This window comes from Maniola hyperantus, chromosome 9, assembly GCF_902806685.2.
Source record: "Maniola hyperantus chromosome 9, iAphHyp1.2, whole genome shotgun sequence".
Classification (NCBI taxonomy): domain Eukaryota; kingdom Metazoa; phylum Arthropoda; class Insecta; order Lepidoptera; family Nymphalidae; genus Maniola; species Maniola hyperantus.
Genome location: NC_048544.1, coordinates 5084248 through 5104956, shown reverse-complemented (window position 1 = coordinate 5104956; position 20709 = coordinate 5084248). Strand labels below are relative to the sequence as shown.

Here is a 20709-nt window from a genome sequence, read left to right as displayed (position 1 = left end):
ATTACTATACAAATCATGCCCGCGTGGAATGGTGCCAAGAATACTGGCTGCATTTCCGCGCTGGACAGCTGATCATTCACACATTACGTCGATAGGCTGATGTGAGGTTGATCATGATGTTATTACGTTTGTTACAGATTAGCACCGAAACTACCACCGAAGCCAGCCGCCACGGCCGTCGCGCCGCGAATGTAGCCACGCACTCTCTCGTAATAACTATACAGGATGTAACCAGAAACTAGCTAGCAAAAACTTAGCGTTATTGTTATACTACCTAAACACAATCCGATACCAATAACCATTTGCCTAATTTTGCAGTTTTAGTGATTTAGTATTTTTCAAACCCGCAAAGTATAGCGTCAACCTTGTCTAAACTCGGGTCAACGCCCCACCTACGACGCGGTATTGACTTTCACCTGTCTTCGTTTTCGCAAGCGTTCTGGTACCAAAGTATAGCCCTGTATAGCAAAGTTCTGTATTTCCATCTCTATTCCCTACTATCGATCACCGCTGAAATCTACCATACATACTTATAAGCATCAACTATTCCAGCATCTTTAAAACTGGCTTCATACTTGAGAAGTTTAATGCATACATTTTGAGATCTCACTCGCCATTTTAGCACTATGTGTCAACTGTCTTGTCAAAAGTACGATTTTAGTCCTTAATATATAGGTTAACCCTCAGAATAAGGACTGTTAGAAGTAGCCCTATTGTGACACTTACTGTTAGAGCGAGATAACTGAATGCATTTAAGCTCTTGTTAGAACGTGACATAATGATTGTGTTTTGTCCTTATCACCGTGGCCACTTTTTTTTGTTTGTCGAAATGTATTTGTACGTGAGTATTTGACAAACAACGTGAAGTGTAGAAGGAATGACATTTCACAAATAAGAAAATCTGCTTGAGCGAGAGGGACTGAGGGGACCACGCTAGTTGCAAATCTGCCATATCTGTGGGTTAACCGTACTTTTGACATGGCAGTTGACAGCTAAAATGGCGATTGAGATCTGAAAATGTACGCACTATACCGGTAATTTTTTTTTGGAGTCTCCCACCAATCTCTTATTTTGTCTGAAACAACTTTTCGAACGTCGAACTTCTATAAAGTCAGACTAAAATGCCTGTAAAGAAGATTTATTTAAGATTTTTTGTGTTAGAGATAAGTTTAGAGTTCATCCAAACAGATAGGGTAAACTCTAAACTTAAAACCTATTTTAGTCAAAACCATTTTACTCTGACAATATAGTATTCCGATATTCGAAATATCAACTTTGTCGAATTGTGCAAACTTGTATTGAGCCTAAGTGATAATAACATTCACACATAAAAATTAATAGAAGTTGCAATGAAACATTATGTATTATATGGAATTATGTAAAAATAATAATTATATAATACACTAAAATATATGTACATATGATATAAATATATATGAATGGGACAGATTCTTAAAGTAGGCATCTCATATTATATGATTATAAAAAAGTCCTCGAAAATGTAGACTAGTTGATATAATAATATGTAGCAGTAATAACATATAGATATTATAATTGGTGTGTATATATATTACTAATTACTCATCCAGGGCAAATGTAAACAGGAGTGATTGGAAACACCTACCATAAAAATTTATAATAAATACTAGTTGATGCCCGCGACTGCGTAGATTTACATTTTTTAAATCCCGCGGGAACTCTGATTTTCCGGGATAAAAAGTAGCCTATGTTAATCCAGGATATAATCTATCTCCATTCCAAATTTCATCCAAATCCGTTCAGCCGTTTTTGCGTGATTGAGTAACAAACATCCAAACATCTCCACACTTTCACATTTATAATATTAGTAGGATTATTACGGCCGAAATTAATAGTAAAAAATCAATATTGACTGTGATCTGTCAATAAGTTATTTAGCAACGTTGATATTTGTCTAAAGTTATAAAGTAGGTATGGTCTTTTTTGACAAACAAACAGAATGTTGCCAAATAATTAATCGACAAATTACAGATCGATTTGTTATATAATTTCGGTTGTTTATCGATTGAGAATGGAACAGAACGATACTTTGATTAATAACTGTACCAAATGTCATTTACACTTGTAAGAATACAAACCTAATTTTACCGTTACTATATTTTTAACGTTAAAACTAACAAAACACTTCGTTATGTCACGTTAAAAATGTAATATTTATAAAAGCGGTATAACGATTAGATTTAACGTTTTTTTTTTGTTATCGTTACTCGGTTTATGCGCGTCGAACAACGGGAAAATAGATGGCATTATTAGATAGTGTATAATTACCGGTATAAGTATAGTTATTATTAGCGGTATTAATAATGGTATCTAAATAAAATTAATGAATGTATGGGTATCGTTATTTTTATCGTTACTTTGATAACGTTCAATATCATAACGGTATTTTGATAACGCTGCACAAACTACCGGTAATTCGGTATCTGCGCACAATGCAGTCTACTAGCCGGATCATTAGCTAAGAATGTAATAGGAATAAACAATTACAGACCCATACATATATAGTTTACCTACATCACAATGTACAATAATGCTCTTCCAAATTTTGATAATTTTGTTGAGAGATAAAAAATTTGTAAGAATTTGTTAAGTAATTGTGTCGCGGCCGTAAATAAATACATAATATTTAACATTATATTACATTTCAATATCATTCTTTATTTTACTTTGATACTTACTTAATTTGTGATTTGACCATAAGATGTTGACAATAAAATTGGTACGAACTCACAACAACTATAGTCTACGACAGTTTGAGATGGCAATCGGGATATGAGGCGGAGGGACGCCCCGCACACCCGCACATCACCCGCGCTATCCCGGACCGGGTTAGCGCGGGGCTATACGCGTGTGCCGGGCATTCCCTACCCGATTGCCATCTCAATCTGTCGCGTACTATACATTGATAGGATAAAAATGTACTTAGCTGTTCTTTTGCTAAGAATAATAAGAAAAAAATGTTAGATCATAAATAAATAACAAATTGGGTATTTGACTCCAATTTTTTTATTACTTTATTATAAACCAGAATAAAAATAATGACGTAAACTGAAAAAACTAATTAAATTGAACAAATAACAAAAAAGTTATAAGCATTTAAATATTTCTGATTTGACAGAGATAGCGACACAGCAGTTTGACGTCACACCTACTAATGCCATAGCAGCTTCGTGCGGTTTCATACAAATTTTCGTTTTGCGAGAAAGGGCTAGAAGACCCTCCCACTCCAAAATTAAAATGCCTATAACTTTGTAAATCTTTGTTGGATTTTAATATTTTTTTCAGTGTACGTCATTATTTTTATCCTAGTTTATAATAAAGTAATAATATTTATCAAATTCAAAAGTAAAAATTAGGCCGTGACACACCAGTGGAGTTTCGCACAAAGTATAGGTAATATAAGGCGATATTATAATAAGAATAAAAATAATAAGTACGTTGCCTGTAAATTTTACTTACAAATATCAAATTAGCATAGACAACGGCACGAATGCACTCGAAACTGTATTTATATTTTAGGTATTTTGTGATGAAATTGAAGAAAATCCATTGACTCTGACGCTTAGGACCAATTTTACCATAAGAAAAAAAAACTTTTCAATCAGTTGTGGCATAATTAAATTGTATATTTAGCTCGTTAGGTTTGTTTTTTTGTAAATAATCTGACGTCTAACTTTTATGTATTTGCCTATATTAATTAACTTCGCCAGTAAGACTGTGCACCTGATTTTGATGACGTCACGATGTGAGAAGGTGAGAGATGGATGCGAGAGACGCAACGAGCGAGCGAGAGGAACGTATTCCACTGAGGTGCACAGTTAATAGTCTGTTCACTAAAATAGTGTACACCCGCAGGCGCACTTATTATTTTGCTTTTATTTTATTATTTTTTACCGTGTTTGTTAAATACTTTTTTCTATTGAAAGAATACTATTTTATTCTCATGGTTATTTATTATAATAAAATACGAATATAAATAATAAACACAAGTTAGGTAGCAAAGAGAAAATATGGGTAGGCAGATGCCAAATTCTCCTGTGGGTGTATGCCGCACGCGGCGACCTTTGATGTCGCGGCGGCGACAAGATGCGGCGCGACATATAGGCGATCAGCGAACAGACTTTGTGGTGGAGGAAATTGTCGAGTGTGTCTGCATTACGTGTGTTTAATGTCTTTTTCAACTACAAAGGGAAAGAAATTAATTATGGTAATTGGCGATCATATTAGGTCTCAACTTAGTTGGCCCTACAGATATCAAAGTTATATAAATGTAATAGTAATATTATATTTGCCATCGTCCTGTAGTTGAAAACGACAGATTTTAAGGAATATATAATAAACTAATAAAATTAGTGATAATATAATTCTGCCATGCCATAAAAAGATGCCACAATATAAAATTATAGATAAAGTGAAAGATTAATAAGGTAAAACATATAGTTATTTCAACTTACGACTGGTAAAGGTCTTATCATTGAGAGGACCCGGGTTCGATTTCCGGCAGGGGAAATTCCAGAATTTTTAAATTTCCTCCGGTCTGGTCTGGCCGTGAGTTTCTTGCGTGTCATCAAGTAGCAATACAGACGGGGGTTATTTTTGTCAATATTTAAAACGATGCAAGTATTCGTGTGGACGCCGCCTAAGACTCGTAATAACTCAAGTCGCGCGTTTAAACTATAAAAATATCAGTACGAAAAGCCGTCTTGGGGGGGCATTTATTTATTCTTAAAATTCAATGGTTATACCAAATTGTAGTTATGAGGTATGAGTATTATCGTATCGATCACAATATATCGAGAAAGTACTAGCGGTATTGCAACGTATCCAATGTTGTTGAAATCCTGCGATACCAATAGCGATACGGTATTGATATTGTAACATCCCATATACGAGTAAGTTTATTGTCGAATATAAGTATACAGTGCAAAAAGAATTTATAAATAAAATTGATGTTGAATACGTAGAGGGTTAGAATATTGATGTTTCAATTTGTTGCATAACAATAAGTTATATGGAAATGTAAAAAGTTGTCTTAAAAATATAGGTATATATATAGCATTCAACAATGTACAATAAGGGATAGATATACGAAATATCTGTCTAAAAGCGATTTTTGGACATGTAACTTCGCCTTGTAAATTTTATGCGAGTAGTAGGTAGAATAATAAAAGGGATAGAAAGAGACGGAAGGACTTTTATGACTTTCGTCTGCCATTGAAGTAGCATAATAAATGGTGTACTACCAGTTTAAATAACAAATATACAGTCGCCCGCGTTTATAATGTTAAGTAGGTACCGAGTTTATATTATTGTATAATAAAGTAGTCGCTTAGGCATTTGTGAAACGTGGCTGACTGTACTCCACAATGTAAATATTGTAAGCTTGGCTAGATTTTAATGTTCCGAAACGACGTCATTTTATATGTTCAAAGAAAAGTAATGAATTAGACAATTTATAGACGGTGATATTTTTGTCAAGCTTAATTAAGGAATTGCAATATTTTGGGTTTAAATACTGGTAGAAAGAGACAATGAGTACGAAACAATATGCAATACTTTACTTTAGGTACAAAGTTTCTATGTCTCACTTTTATAGAACGTTGTCTTTTTCTATCAATACGAATTATGACCATTAGTTTACATAAAAATTATGGTGATAACTATATATATTGCTTAAAAACTTTAATGTGGCCAGAATAAATGGTCATAGACTGTAGATGCGGTTTTTTTAAAGCTGTAAATGCAAATCGATGTTAAGTTCCTTTGGTAGCACAAGCATGTAGTTTTTATATGAATATTAAAAGATTTTTAAATGCTCGCGTTTAAAGTCTATGGCGTTTATACTATATTGTTAGCTAAGGACCATGTAAAAATGATATAATAGGTGTAAATATAGTGACGCGCAGTGTAGAAATATATTATATACAGTTATAAATATTGTGTTTTATTTACAAAAACCTAACGCGTGCCATAATGCCTAATGGTCCCAACGCACTCGAACTGCGCTGCGCGACACGGCGCGGCGAATATAGTTTGTATCAGGATACATAATATAATCTATGGTTTGTATTATGAGTTTGTGGTTTGGAGCAAGGCCAACCAATCGCAAGCATCTTTTCAAAAAATATTCGTTGATTAGTTGGTGTTCCAAAATGGTTAACGCCAACCAGACGTTTGATACATTAACAGAAAACAAGTCTGGAATATTTCAGTGAATATTTCAGTTTTTATGTAAATGATTCGCCACTAAAGTCACGGCAATCTTGCCACTGTCCTATGGAAAATATAATATTTTCTACTTTTAATAGGGCCATTCTATTCGTGGTATTTGTACACTATCCACGGGCGTTAACCATTTTGAATCGCCAAAAATCACAAATATGATATCAAAAAACATCCGAAATTCAATTCGTAAATATTTTTCAAAAAACATTCACTGAGATTTTTGTCTGTTATTATCATTACATAACAGAGAGAGAGAGAGAGTGTGAGCCCTATACTAACTTCTTTCCATGGATAGAGTATAGAGAAGGAAATGGAGCCTTACAGATCGTTAGAATAAAACAAAACCACATTCAATGAAAAACATCTCATTTATTCAATCAACACATTCATAGTAACATAACAAATTGCTAAGAAACGTGGAGCCGTTTCGGCAAACGCAAAGCACCATAATAACATACCAACGTAGTACACTTTATGCTATGAATTGTTCACCTATAGTCCATACATATGAAAACCATACGACTATATTCATCACGTTTAGAAAATGAGCAATCGTAAATATATGCTATCTGCTTATTCTGTAAGGTTATGTCATTTAGCAAGTCCCGGTCCTATACTCTATTAAGTTAGTATAGCGCTCTCTCTCTCTGTTACGTAGTCCCATACAAATGACAGAGCCGAAAATCTCAGTGGGCGTTAACCATTTTGAGTTACCAACCAATCACAAACGAAAGTATGTTTGCGAATTGAATTTCGAATATACAATGAACCAAAAGCTTAATTTGCTATGCTACATGCTTTATTTTTGTATAATAACATAATAATAATAATATTATAATTTAAAGACATGAGTTAGTTTTTAATTATACTGCTGGACTGTGATAATGAAAATCTATTTCGAGGTACTCCAGTGGCCCTACCGCGGTTGTTTGACAGCTACAATGTCACGATCGCAATCATCTCTGATTGGTTAATGCTCGCTCACTATTGGCCACAATGCATTGTTGCAACAAGAATCGCACAAATTCAGCCAATCAGAACAATTGAGATTGTAATAATGATTGATGCAGGTTTTAGACAATCGCCCTACTGTTATATATACCTATCACAATCCAGTACCATTTTTATAAATTTCTAATAGGGAACTTAGTTCTCGACTTGAAAATTTAACTCGACTTGCACAGAAATCCATTTTTTAGATACGCGGAGATGTGCCATGTGTGGCACGATCCTAACTTTTTGACATTTAGCAATTTTTGCGCTAGAGTCGTGATCTGTCATGCGTTTTCATGGCAGGACACCTACAGAGCTACAGTGACTTCTGGCCGACACTCTCGCGATTAGCTAAAATGTGTTGTTGCAGCAAAAGTGCCATAAATTCAGCCAATCACAACAATTGACATTGTAGCAATGGTTGATACAGCTTTTCCGGAGTCGACCAGTTTGTATTAGATAAAAGCTTGCAAACGAGAACAACAGCTATACTCTATCCATGGAAACAAATCAGTATAGCGCTCTCGCTGTTACGTTATCCCATACAAATGACAGAGCGAAAACTCTCAGAGGGCGTTAACCATTTTGATGCACCAACCAAACTCCCATACATGTTTTCAAAAAACATTCGAAATTCAAATGTTGTATAGAAGCAGGCGTTACTTTGCGGAAGTCCATGATATACAATGAACCAAAAGCTTAATTTGCTATAATCCGCTGAAACAGGTCGAATCTGTATGGTGCAATTCGACCTGTTTCAGCGGATTATAGCAAATTAAGCTTTTGGTTCATTCTATATCATGGACTTCCGCAAAGTAACGCCTGCTTCTATACAACATTTGAATTTCGAATGTTTTTTGAAAACATGTATGGGAGTTTGGTTGGTGCATCAAAATGGTTAACGCCCTCTGAGAGTTTTCGCTCTGTCATTTGTATGGGATAACGTAACAGCGAGAGCGCTATACTGATTTGTTTCCATGGATAGAGTATAGCTGTTGTTCTCGTTTGCAAGCTTTTATCTAATACAAACTGGTCGACTCCGGAAAAGCTGTATCAACCATTGCTACAATGTCAATTGTTGTGATTGGCTGAATTTATGGCACTTTTGCTGCAACAACACATTTTAGCTAATCGCGAGAGTGTCGGCCAGAAGTCACTGTAGCTCTGTAGGTGTCCTGCCATGAAAACGCATGACAGATCACGACTCTAGCGCAAAAATTGCTAAATGTCAAAAAGTTAGGATCGTGCCACACATGGCACATCTCCGCGTATCTAAAAAATGGATTTCTGTGCAAGTCGAGTTAAATTTTCAAGTCGAGAACTAAGTTCCCTATTAGAAATTTATAAAAATGGTACTGGATTGTGATAGGTATATATAACAGTAGGGCGATTGTCTAAAACCTGCATCAATCATTATTACAATCTCAATTGTTCTGATTGGCTGAATTTGTGCGATTCTTGTTGCAACAATGCATTGTGGCCAATAGTGAGCGAGCATTAACCAATCAGAGATGATTGCGATCGTGACATTGTAGCTGTCAAACAACCGCGGTAGGGCCACTGGAGTACCTCGAAATAGATTTTCATTATCACAGTCCAGCAGTATAATTAAAAACTAACTCATGTCTTTAAATTATAATATTATTATTATTATGTTATTATACAAAAATAAAGCATGTAGCATGATAAACCATGTTACATCTGGAAAACTGCAAATCAGCCATACACCACGAAAATCATCATTTCATTTTAAATGTTGACTACTATTAAATAAAAATGATAAAAATATCTTTCAGAAATAGTCGCTTTTTTTTACAATTCACTACAGAAATATTTCAGATACAGTACATAACTGAGTAGGCTCCTGCGGTAGTGGGGTAGAGGGTGACAGTTGTTACAATTTGACGAATCACTAAGCTCTCGGGGGTGGGTCTCACCATTACCCATTGAAATGGTAATACCTACTTTAGACTACGTTTTTTTCAAATCAGTCTCGCCATACTCTTTGACTAAAGAAACGACGAATAGAAATAGTAAGACTCATGTCCTCCTACAAAATGTCTCGGTATTCCCATTTGGAGCGTTTTTTTAAACGCCTGATGAAAATCAAAATCGACGATATCTTACCTTACAGAATATAGTCACAACAAGTCAATGCAACGATGTCTAGTGGTCAGACTGATAAAGAGGACATAATATTGAGTCGAAAATATTATTGAAATAATAAAAGGGCTAGGTCAGAAAACAGCAACTTGGTTGCGAATAGTCGCGGTATAAAAACGCAACGGGAATAGTGATGCAAGTAATATCAGTATTAATCGTCACGGGATGTATTCATTCATCATTTATTGTTACATTTGGCAAAATAAAATAAAAATAAAATCATTTCATCCTAACCCTTCCCGCACCGCACAACCTACTCAGTTATGCGTCGTGCCTGTAAATAAAAAGGGAACCGTTAAAATTTCTTTAATTTTAATTTCTTTTTGAAAAACGGATTGATAGGCGACGGTGTAGATGGTTTCAGATTTGTTTTGGTCGGCAGTTTACTGCTATCAAAAGGTATATTCGGACTCTGTCTCACACTTTTGTAGTAGTCTACAGTTTCTTGCATGCTGTTATTTTTTAGTACGAATTTCACCTTTTTCGGTGTCTCCATATTAACTTTTTTCTTTGGAGTACCGTCTTTTTTCATTATAGCGTTCACTCGTTTCTGATAGTATTTTACTTTATTAACATAAAGTTGCGGGTTAAAATTTTTATTCACGTGCTTAGCATTCAAACCTTTTTGCTTTTTAACAATAGGTTTATTCGTAATATCATTTGTCGGTTTGTTTGTTTTAATGTTTACTACTTTGTCCTGTATTGTTTTTTTCTTTTCCTTACTAATTGTGTCTTTAACTTTATTACTACCATCTGATAGCTTGTTATCTTTACCCTTATCACTATTTGATATTTTATTATTCTTTATCATTACAATTTTATTTTTATTTTCTTTTTTGCCACTTTCTATTTTAAGATTTTGTTTGTTTTCATTGCTATTTTTTATAACCTTTTTATCCTTAACTTTATTCTTCTTAGTTTCTAACTGTTTCGATTTATTGTTTCTGTCGACTTTAGGTTTTTTGCTTTGCTCTTGACTGGCCTTTTCTTGAAGTTTCCGCTTTCTGTTCTTTTTCTTGTCAACAGCCTTATTTTCTTTATTGGACTCGCTTTGCTTGTTTTTGTCTTCTGTCGCTGTGGTTTCAACGTGCCAAGCGCCATTCTGAAACAAAAACGGTTGCCAATCAACATAGGAATTAGTGTGAATAAATCATAGTATAATCCAGATCACTACCCAAGTTTGTTGATTTATATGTTTGTCCTTCAATCGTTTCGCAAATGGATCGATGAATTTTTTGCATGGATATAGTTAAAGACCTGGAGTACTTTTTATCCCGAAAAATCAAAGAATCCCTGCGAGATTTAAAAAATCTATATCCACGCGGACGAAGTCACGGGCATCATCTAGTATTGTATAATTTACACTGGAATTAATAGTCAAGACTCAAGATAGGGACTTCTTTAGAGGACGATTCAAACATGTGTCATATTCAACAACAATATGTGTGTGTGTATGTGTATGATACATGTCATCTGAATCTTCCTCTAAATAAGCCCCTATCTATTGACCAATTGACTATGAATTCCGGTGTTATTTTTTAATAAAATATTTTTATTGGAAAAACAATTTTTATTTACAGTCGAATCAGCCGGTATGCTTCCAGAAGACAATAATTCATCCACAATATTAACTCCAGATCTACTTTTTGCCAAAAGTCTTTTACGATGTTTTCGACTTAAACCTGTAACAAATAATAATATTAGAATAATGATAGAGCAAACATAGGAACTGTGATAATAATCAACATAAACAACAAGCAATAAATAATACTGCTTAAGGCAGTTTGCTACTGCTCTAAAACTACGGAATTTCACCGGGTATATGTGGCCTAACTTAGTTTTAATACCGAACCTCTTAGGGCCAGCTCGTCGGACTGCTTGACGAGCAGTTTCTCGAGCGCGCGCAGCCTGGTGGCGGCGCGCTTGGGCTCGGCGCGTTGCGGCCTGGGCTCCGGCCCCGCCGCCTCGCCGGCTGGCACCCGCAGCGGGTACTGGTTACGACTCAGCTCTTCGAAACTATAAGGCAATCATATTTGAAAGGTGTCTTAATTTGATTATATTTATATTTTAGGTGATAATTAATTAAACTGCCAAAAATTTCACAAAAGTTTTATTCGATCGATAAGTACAATAAATACATTCAAAGTTTAACGCGAAAAGGTTTACTGTCATTTTGCTTAGGTGATTGAGCTGTCATGACGTCACACGGATTGGTAAACAACAACCATAAAAATTAAAAAAAAATTAAAAATTGTTATTTCTTGTACGAAGGTACGGAACCCTTCGTGACTCGCACTTGACTGATTTTATGTTACCTTTTGACCTCATTAAAAATAATCTTTAACTATTTTGCATTAAACTCGTTTTTACATAGATTCTGATTTAATTATTTGGCAATAGCATTTGTTAGAATTTTCTACCAGGTCTCTTTGTTGTGTAATTTTTTCTTGATTTTATGATTTTTTTGTAATTTTTTTGTACCAATGCATAGCTAATGAAACGTAGATGTTTTTAAAATAATCCGCAGGATAAGTGCCATAGTAATTTTTACAGGAAATTTGCAAGTTATTCAAAGAATTAAATTTAAAATTCGAAAACCTGTACAGTTTTTGGGCTGTAATTTTAAAATGCTTGAAGATTTTTTTAGTTTTATAACTGTTTATTATTAACAAGGATATGTACTAGCAAGAAATAAAAAAAAAATCTGCTGAAATACATTGTTCCTTTTTTTTAAATTTTTAAAGTGGCAAACACCCTTTTACCAATAAAAAAATGAATAACTCGAAAACGATACACTTTCGCATAAGCACTTTAGGGGTCGTTTGATAGCTAATGTCCTGTACTATAACCCCTTAACGGGATCGTGTCTTATTTTCCTGTAACCCTGTATATATAAAAGGAAAAGGTGACTGACTGAATGATCTATCAACGCACAGCTCAAACTACTGGACGGATCGGGCTGAAATTTGGCATGCAGGATGCTATTATGACGTAAAAGTCCGCTAAGAAAGGATTTTAAAAAATTCAACCCCTAAGGGGGGTAAAACAGGGGTTTGAAATTTTCATAGTCCACGCGGACGAAGTCACGAACATAAGCTAGTGATTTATAAAATTCATTTACTAAATACAACTAGCGCTAACTATAGGCAGTTCTCGCGTAGTAGTCGCCGACCGGGCGTCAATTACCTCGAGAGCTACTGCGATCGCCATCACCAGCGCGGCACGCAGGCGACCCCAGCGACGACGACATCGACGACGACGCGAGACCCACCAGGCTTGACTTCGTATCCGCGCAAGACGGCGAGTTAAGCGCCGTCATGCGGAGACAAAACACGGATTGACAACATCCCCGCGCGCGGTGGCGGGAGCATCGCCCGCAGCGCGGAGAACGAACTGGCACAGCAAACTAGCCCTAGGGCCCCAAGCCAAGATTGGCGGGCCCTAGCTGGTGAAATTCCGGCTAAAAGACATTTACCGGGGCACTAAGGTGCCCTGCGCCCCACCCGGGTAAGGAGGCCAGGCCTCGAGGCCCGTACCCCCACTTGGCCGTTCCGGCCAATCGGAGAAGACCCGGGGTCTTCTCCGATTGGCCGGAACGGCTGCTGCTGTTTAACTTTACCTTATTAACAAACGCTACCAGTAAAAGTGGTGTAAAGTGTAAACATTTCAACTCACCGTTCCAAGCATATCTTGGCTCGCTTGTAGGCCTTGGACGAGGCGGTGGCCATCAGTATTCTCAGCTGCTCCGCCACCATGCGCGCCGGCACGGGCAGCGGCTCCAGCGTCACGTCCACGCGCCCCGCGCGCGGGTCCAGCGGCTCCGGTCTGACATCACATTCAATAGTATACAAGTACTAGGATAATATTATGTTATCAGTCCCATTGGAATAGAATACCTAAAACTTTCAGGCAATGTATAAGTTTCTTTTTATTTTTTATTCTTTATTCAGTCAAATAACAATTATACAATTTTACGCTTGACATCCTAAAACTCTGTTGAGTTTGTATGGATGTTGCACATTCCTCTTATAATACTAAACTAAACTAGATAATAACTAAGTACAAATCAAAACTGATGAAATCGATGCGATCTTAATAATATTGGTAGGTAAAATGTAGGTCGGTAGGTAATTAGCGAATGTTACTGAATGCTCGCGATTAAGGTACGTGTTTTGACGTCGCACAGCGCACCTTGCAATCTAATAGCCACTCGCCAAACCGGTTTGTGCATCGCGGAGCGCCCAAGCATAATATACAGGTTGTTTGCACTTGTCTTATTTCATGTGTCAATTATTTCGAGGTAACGAAGGTCGATATCAACCGAGATAACAAAAGTCGATATCAACTGTCGATATCAAAGGTAAAGAAGGTCGATGTCGACAGTCGAGAATTCGAAATCATATTATTCGTGGTATGTACCAGCTATTTCCAATATTATTGTCGTTAAACCACGAAATAAGCATAAAGAGCCTATAATACGAGTTTGTAGTTGCAATGAGTAATAATTTCACTCACCCGTTATTTTGTTTGCCATTTTTCAGGGATTCGTCAGCTTGTTCAGAACCGACGTCATCATCATCGTCATCGCTGTCATCATCTGACACGCGCTCCAAAGCCTCAGGGCCACCAGCGGGACAACCTAACTATAAATTAAAATATGATTAAAAATCATTTAATACCTACTAGATGATGCCCGCGACTTCATCCGCTTTGATTTAAGTTTTTTGAAATCCCGTGGGAACTCTTCAATTTTCCGGGATAAAAAGTAGCCTATGTCCTTCCCCGGGATATAAGCTAACTCTGTACTAAATTTCATTAAAATCGGTTGAACGGTTGGGCCGTGAAAAGCTAGCAGACAGACACACTTTCGCATTTATAATATTAGTATGGATAAAATATAGACGACATTTTATTTACTAGTGATGAGTCGGATCATTAAAAATGTAGATCCGCGGATACGGATCCCGATCATTGGCGTCAACATCCGCGGATACGGATCTTAACTTTCTTGCTCAATCGGTGTCGGTGCGCATGACCTTGAAACGATATTTGACGCCACTTGTCGTTTTGATTGAGAGGACATGTTTCGACTTGCACTGCGCGGGTCTTTCTTTTGTTTTGTTTATAGTTTAGTTTGACTCTTGATTGAAATTTAAAATAGTATTTTATTTCTACCTAATCACCTACAGATATAATTAAATCTATGTATTAAAAATTAATAAAGTAAAAAAGCCCAAGAAGTAACGGATACGGATCTTTACTCTGCCGCGGATATCCGAGGCTACGGATATCTGGAACATCACTAATATTTACATACCTTGTTCCAAGCAGATGTTGCAATATCATACTCCAATCCGAGTTCGCTTTGTTTGATTAAATTAGTAAGTACACTCCTACAAGACATAGCAAGAGTGCCCTCCCCACCACACACTTGCACGCTGATCGGGTATAGTAGAGCCACTAGACTCTCGTCCGGGATTTCACCTTTGGACACCTGTAGAGAACAAAAAGACGGATTTTAGTGTTTAAATTATCGTGCGTCCACGTACATTTTAGTGTTTAAATTATTATAGCCGGCAGAAGACCACCTGGCCGAAGAAGAACATCGTGGCTCAAGAATTTACGCCAGTGGTACGGAAAGAGTACCCGTTTTTTTCCGCGCAGCAGCGTCCAAGGTGCAGATAGCTCTATATATAGCCCAATATAAGAGGAAAAGAAATTATCGTGAGTGTTATTCATTATAAATATAGCTGACTAGCTGATGCCCGCGACTTCATCCGCGTTGATTTAGGTTTTTAAAAATCCTGTGGTGACTCTTTGATTTTCCGAGATAAAAGTAGCCTATGTCACTCATCCAGCTCTTTAACTATAGCCATGCAAAAAATTACGCCAATCCATTGCTCCATTGCAAAGCGATTGAAGGACAAACAAACAAATCAACAAACAAACACTTTCGCATTTATATTATGGATACCACGACTAACCACGTGAATACAGCCGGTATCACGACAGCCCTATTATAAATGCGAAAGTGTGTTTGTCTGTTGGTTTGTCCTTCAAACACGTCACAATGCAGCAACGGATCAACGTGATTTTTGCATGGGTATAGTTTAAAACCTAGAGAGTGACGTAGGCTACTTTTATCCCGAAAAATCACGCGCACCAAGTCGCGGGCATCAGCGGCATCATATTTATAAGACAGATTTATTGCAAGATAATATATTGTATATTTTGTTCTTTATGACCATCACAATATAAGTAAAGCAATGATTAGGTCTAGATCTAAGTCGGAGTGTACTTGAAGTTGAAATAAAAATTGAAAGATATTTTCCATTCCGATGTTACTGTCAAATCAGAAGATTAAAATTAAATAGTGTTATTTCTTGTACGATGGTACGGAACCTTTCGTGGCAGACGATATATTTTTATTTACCTTAGATAATTCTTCCAAGTAGCAGTCTGTGACGTGCAACATCAAGGAGGCTGCGTTTCTTGCGTACAATGGCGTCTTTAACGCCAGGATACCTGCGACTCACAATACAATATTTCAATAATATGACTGTAGTAATAAAATGATGTGATTTTTAGGGTTCCGTACTTCAAAAGGAAAAACGAAACCCTTATAGGATCACTTTGTTGTCTGTCTGTCTGTCTGTCAAGAAACCTACAGGGTACTTCCCGTTGACCTAGAATCATGAAATTTGGCAGGTAGGTAGGTTTCTTGGGGAAATTTGGGGAAAAATCTGAAAACCGTGAATTTGTGGTTACATGACACAAAAAAAATTAAATTGTGGTCATGAACAAATATTGCTATTTTCAACTTTCAAAGTAAGATTACTATATGCTAACTGGGGTATTATATGAAAGGGCTTTATTTGTGCATTCTAAAACAGATTTTTATGAATTTTTAGGCATAATAGTTTTTGATTTATCGTGCAAAATGACGATAAAATACGATTGTAGTACGGAACCCTCAGTGCGCGAGTCTGACTCGCACTTGGCCGGTTTTTTTGTACAGCGGCAGTTTATGGGGCTAGAATTCATTATTAAAGAGCTTACCATCACTAGAGCACAGCATGTCGGCAAACATCTGGCAGCTTGTGAGCTTCCATTCGCATCGCTGCAGACAGCGGAAGCTGCCGCGAAGGTAACGCCGGACTAACTGTATAGAGGGCATCACTAATTAGTAATTACAATCGAGAAAATACTATCTTAGCCGCACTTGCACAAGGACAGTTATGATTATAGTCCAATTTTTAATCCCAGAGACTAAAATGACAGCTAGAAATGTCAAACATATAAATAATGATTAGCCACAAAGCAAAATAAGAAGAAAAATAATGATACCAGCTTAGTAAAAAAAGTGTTGTCCTCATGGCCCCGGTTATGTAATTAAGAAATTAAAAAGTAGCACTAATAACATATCATTTGACAGATTTAAAGAATAATTGGTATGTAATAAGTCGGCACCCTCAAAAGCAGGCGAGAAGGAGGCGATCTAATTGAAACTTACAAAATACTAAATAATTATTATAATGTCCCAAATTTTGAGAGCATGTTTCCGAGAAGGAGCAATCCTAAATTTAGGGGACATATGAAGCTACAATATCAATTGCCATCGTCAAATCCATTAAAACACTTTCTGACCACTTTCTTAATTTGATGATAAGTAAGCCTACTTACTGTACTGGCTAGTCTGGAAAGGGTATTCTTATATTAAAATTATCATCATCATCAACCGATAGACGTCCACTGCTGGACATAGGTCTCTGGTAGGGACTTCCACACGGCTTGGCCTTGCACCGCCTGAATCCAGCGGCTCCCTGCGACTCGTCTGATGTTGTCCGTCCATCGTAAGAGCAAGTCAAGTTCTCAGGACTGAACGACTGCGTGCGAATGGCACGAGTAATCGCTCGTCGCACTTGCACACTCGCTTATAGCCCGGCGACAAAACTATCAAAATTACACACTCGCGTCCCGCTGATCGCCAACTCGTTTATAGTTTCTAGTTCTACTCGTTTTTCGTTCATCGTCGGCGGTCGGAACACTGCCAGAAGGTATAGTATAAGTAATTCATATGTTACCATAAGAAATTTATCCATTCTATGCTGATCGATTCCATACCACTCTGTGGCAAGGACCTTGAAGCCTGCTTTGATCATCATTATAGCATATTCTATTTGGTCTGGCGGAAACAAGTCCAGGGTTGCTGCAATACTCTCACACAGATCCTCCTGGAATCAGGGAATTATATTATTACTAGCTGATGCCCGCGACTTCATTCACGTGAAATTAGGTTTTTACAAATCCCATGGGAACTCTTTGATTTTCCGGAATAAAAAGTAGCCTATGTCACTCTCCAGGTCTTTATCTATACACATGCAAAAAATCACGTCAATCTGTTGCACCGTTGCGACGTGATTGTAGGACAAACCAACAAACAAACACACTTTCGCATTTGTAATAAGGGTACTGATATACTAGTAATTTTGGATTAGTAAATTGCACTTACTTACACTTAGAGTTCATCATTAGAAACGTATTCACTATGTAGTGTCAAAACAAATTGAGATTGTCATAAAATTTCGCAACCTACCCACTTACAGTATGCAGCAGAAAATAATGTACATCAACCTTTATAAAGACAGAGGTTTTGTAGAGCATTGTCTCGGTCGTTGAGACCAACAAAACATTGCATAGGTATGAGTGACAGAGATAATGCTCTACAAAGCCAAAATCTCATTCTAAAGGTTGATTGTACATTATTTTCTGCTGCATACTGTACATTAACCTAATTCACAAAACAAAGTAATAAGTGGGTTCCTACCCTATAATGCAAACTTTAAAACTCTTTCAGTAGTTACTTAATAATAATAAAGTCTGGAGTTTCATCTTCTCAGTAAAAAAACATTATTTATTCTCCATATTTAACGTTTTTCCTATCAATTTACCTGCACTAAGGGTTTGTCGGACATCCAAACAGCATAGAAGAGACCTTTCCATACTCTGATAAAATCATCCTCTTTAAATTCTGCAATATAAAAGGAATCTAAAATGTTATTTTATCATAACAGCTATGTTAAATTTCAAAATGTTGTCAGAACAAGTTTAGTAATGATGCATAACAGTCCCTTAAATATTTTTTATTATTATTTATGTTGAAAATTGCTTTATCTATATATAAAAAAGGAAAAGCTAACTAACTGCCTGATCTATCAACGCACAGCTAAAACCACTGGACGGATCAGGCTGAAATTTGGCATGCAGATAGCTATTATGACATAGGCCGCCGCAAAGAGGATTTTTGAAAATTCAATGCTTAAGGGGATAAAATAGGGGTTTGAAATTTGTGTAGTCTATGCGGACAAAGTCGCGAGTATAAGCTAGACTATGTATAAAATACAATAAAAATATTTTGAAGCAAGATAGGCTTGCCCTTAACAACAAACGTGCAATGATAAGAAAGATTAGAGCTTGCCTAGGAGATTCCTATAAATATATCAATAGAGGGTGTTACACTGTCAATTTTATATCTCAAGTCTGGTATAACTGAATTTCAAACATGTCCAGATATATTTTGAACCTGCCAATACCATTAATATTACCTCGATACAGGATCGCGATATTGCGTATGGAGTGATAATATTGATAGTGTAACAAGCCAGATTCACACTTGCCTTGAAATTTTGTATTGACAAAGGCATATATATAAAGGTACTATGGATACTTCTACTACTTACACCATTTTATTCTACTAAACGAGATTGATACCACCCTTACTAGAAAGTTTAGCGAGGGCAAAAGTGTGCGTAGTAATCTATAGTACGCGACATATAGGTCGAGATGGCAATCGGGGAGCGAACGCCCCGCACTCCCGCACAACCTCGGCGCTAACCCGGTGCGGGCGAGCGCGAATGACGTGCGGGTTTGCGGAGCGTCCCTCCGCGTCATACCCCCATTGGCTATCTCAACCTGTAGCGGACTAGACATACTATTATTATACAATGTTTTGCTTTTAGGTTATGCTACATACTTCACATGTCAATAACAAATCACTATTTTTTATACATAAACGAACTTAACACTAACCATATTTCTTCTCAAAACAGTTCGACAGCCATTTTTTCAGCGTTTTAAGAACACGATCGCGAGTTCTCTTCTCATTTCCAGAAAGAAGACGTGCAAACTTAAATTCTTGAGCAACAAGAAATACCTTCTCCTTTTTAGGTTTGGTTATAGTTTTCATTTTTGTTTTCTGCTTTTTGGGGTTCTTTTTGTCAGGGAGTTTCATGTTTAATTAATATAGTTTGTAATAATTTTCAGCATAAACTGTGAATTGAATTACAAATTCCAAATTCGAGCAAAGCCACGCTTGACAGCGCCACAGATTATAATACTCTTTGGCGCCACCTTGACAGATTTCAAGAATTGAGCCACAGACCCAGTAACTAAGAGCATTAACAATTTAAAAAATGAGTGACACTGCTAATCATCATCATCATGATCAACCCATCGCCGGCTCACTACAGAGCACGGGTCTCCTCTCAGAGTGAGAAGGGTTTTGGCCATAGTCTACCACGCTGGCCAAGTGCAGATTGGCAGACTTCACACACCTTTAAGAACATTGTGGAGAACTCTCAGGCATGCAGGTTTCCTCACGATGTTTTCCTTCACCGTTAAAGCAAGTGATATTTTAATTACTTAAAAACGCACATAACTCCGAAAAGTTAGAGGTGCGTGCCCAGGATCGAACCCCTGACCTCCGATTGGAAGGCGGACGTCTTAACCACTAGGCTACCACAGCTTTCACTAGGCTATGGCTACCACAGCTTCTAATAAATGTTGCCATAACGATTTTTGTTTTACCCAACTAGAAATGGCTGAAACGTCAAGCGGGCGCAAATATGACTCTCTGATTATCGAGAGTTACATTTTTGTTTCATTTGCCGTAGAGATCCTGTGGCCATGGAGTTGAGACTCGCGATGACATGTCTCGTATACAGTGTTTAGCACTAAGGAACACATGCTGAACAAAAGGGCTGGCTCATCTTACGGATCAGCCTGGCTGTCCAGCGCGGGAATGCAGCCAGATTTCTTGGCACCATTCCACGCGGGCATAATTTGTATAGTAATTAGATAAGGCTTTAACTACCCCAAATGCCCGTCAAAATAAAGAAAAACCTAAATCGCACCTAATATATAGTCATTTTGCCTCAAAATGGGGAGAATCCCTGGAACACTGGATGAAATATTCATAGAGCATAGACTACAAAACTGTCAGTAAAATAG

General features: G+C 37.0%; 3 protein-coding genes across 5 annotated transcripts in view; 1 reads left to right on the top strand and 2 right to left on the bottom strand.

The window, feature by feature from the left end:
- Positions 1 to 5974, top strand: part of Sos (Son of sevenless) — a 49258-nt gene extending 43284 nt beyond the window's left edge. For all 3 annotated transcript variants that reach the window (XM_069500688.1, XM_069500687.1, XM_069500686.1), the window contains one exon: positions 138 to 5974. In XM_069500688.1, the coding sequence (XP_069356789.1) occupies positions 138 to 195 (58 nt within the window). In that variant the 3' untranslated portion in view covers positions 196 to 5974. The remainder of the gene's footprint in view (positions 1 to 137) is intronic.
- Positions 5975 to 8776: 2802 nt separating this feature from the next.
- LOC117984903 (zinc finger protein OZF-like) overlaps positions 8777 to 20709 on the bottom strand; it is a 228809-nt gene continuing 216876 nt past the window's right edge. The window contains exon 5 of the mRNA XM_034971573.2: positions 8777 to 8817. The gene's annotated coding sequence lies outside the window, so the exon portion shown is untranslated. The remainder of the gene's footprint in view (positions 8818 to 20709) is intronic.
- Positions 9230 to 19809, bottom strand: Nnp-1 (Ribosomal RNA processing protein 1 homolog Nnp-1). Its single transcript, XM_034971562.2, has 11 exons — positions 19510 to 19809; positions 18372 to 18451; positions 17505 to 17654; positions 16480 to 16582; positions 15854 to 15945; positions 14738 to 14914; positions 13936 to 14063; positions 13096 to 13245; positions 11273 to 11436; positions 10999 to 11102; positions 9230 to 10522 (listed from the first exon to the last, which is right to left on the bottom strand). The coding sequence occupies exons 1-11, from the start codon at positions 19709 to 19711 to the stop codon at positions 9716 to 9718; spliced, it is 2157 nt and encodes a 718-aa protein (XP_034827453.1). The 5' UTR covers positions 19712 to 19809; the 3' UTR covers positions 9230 to 9715.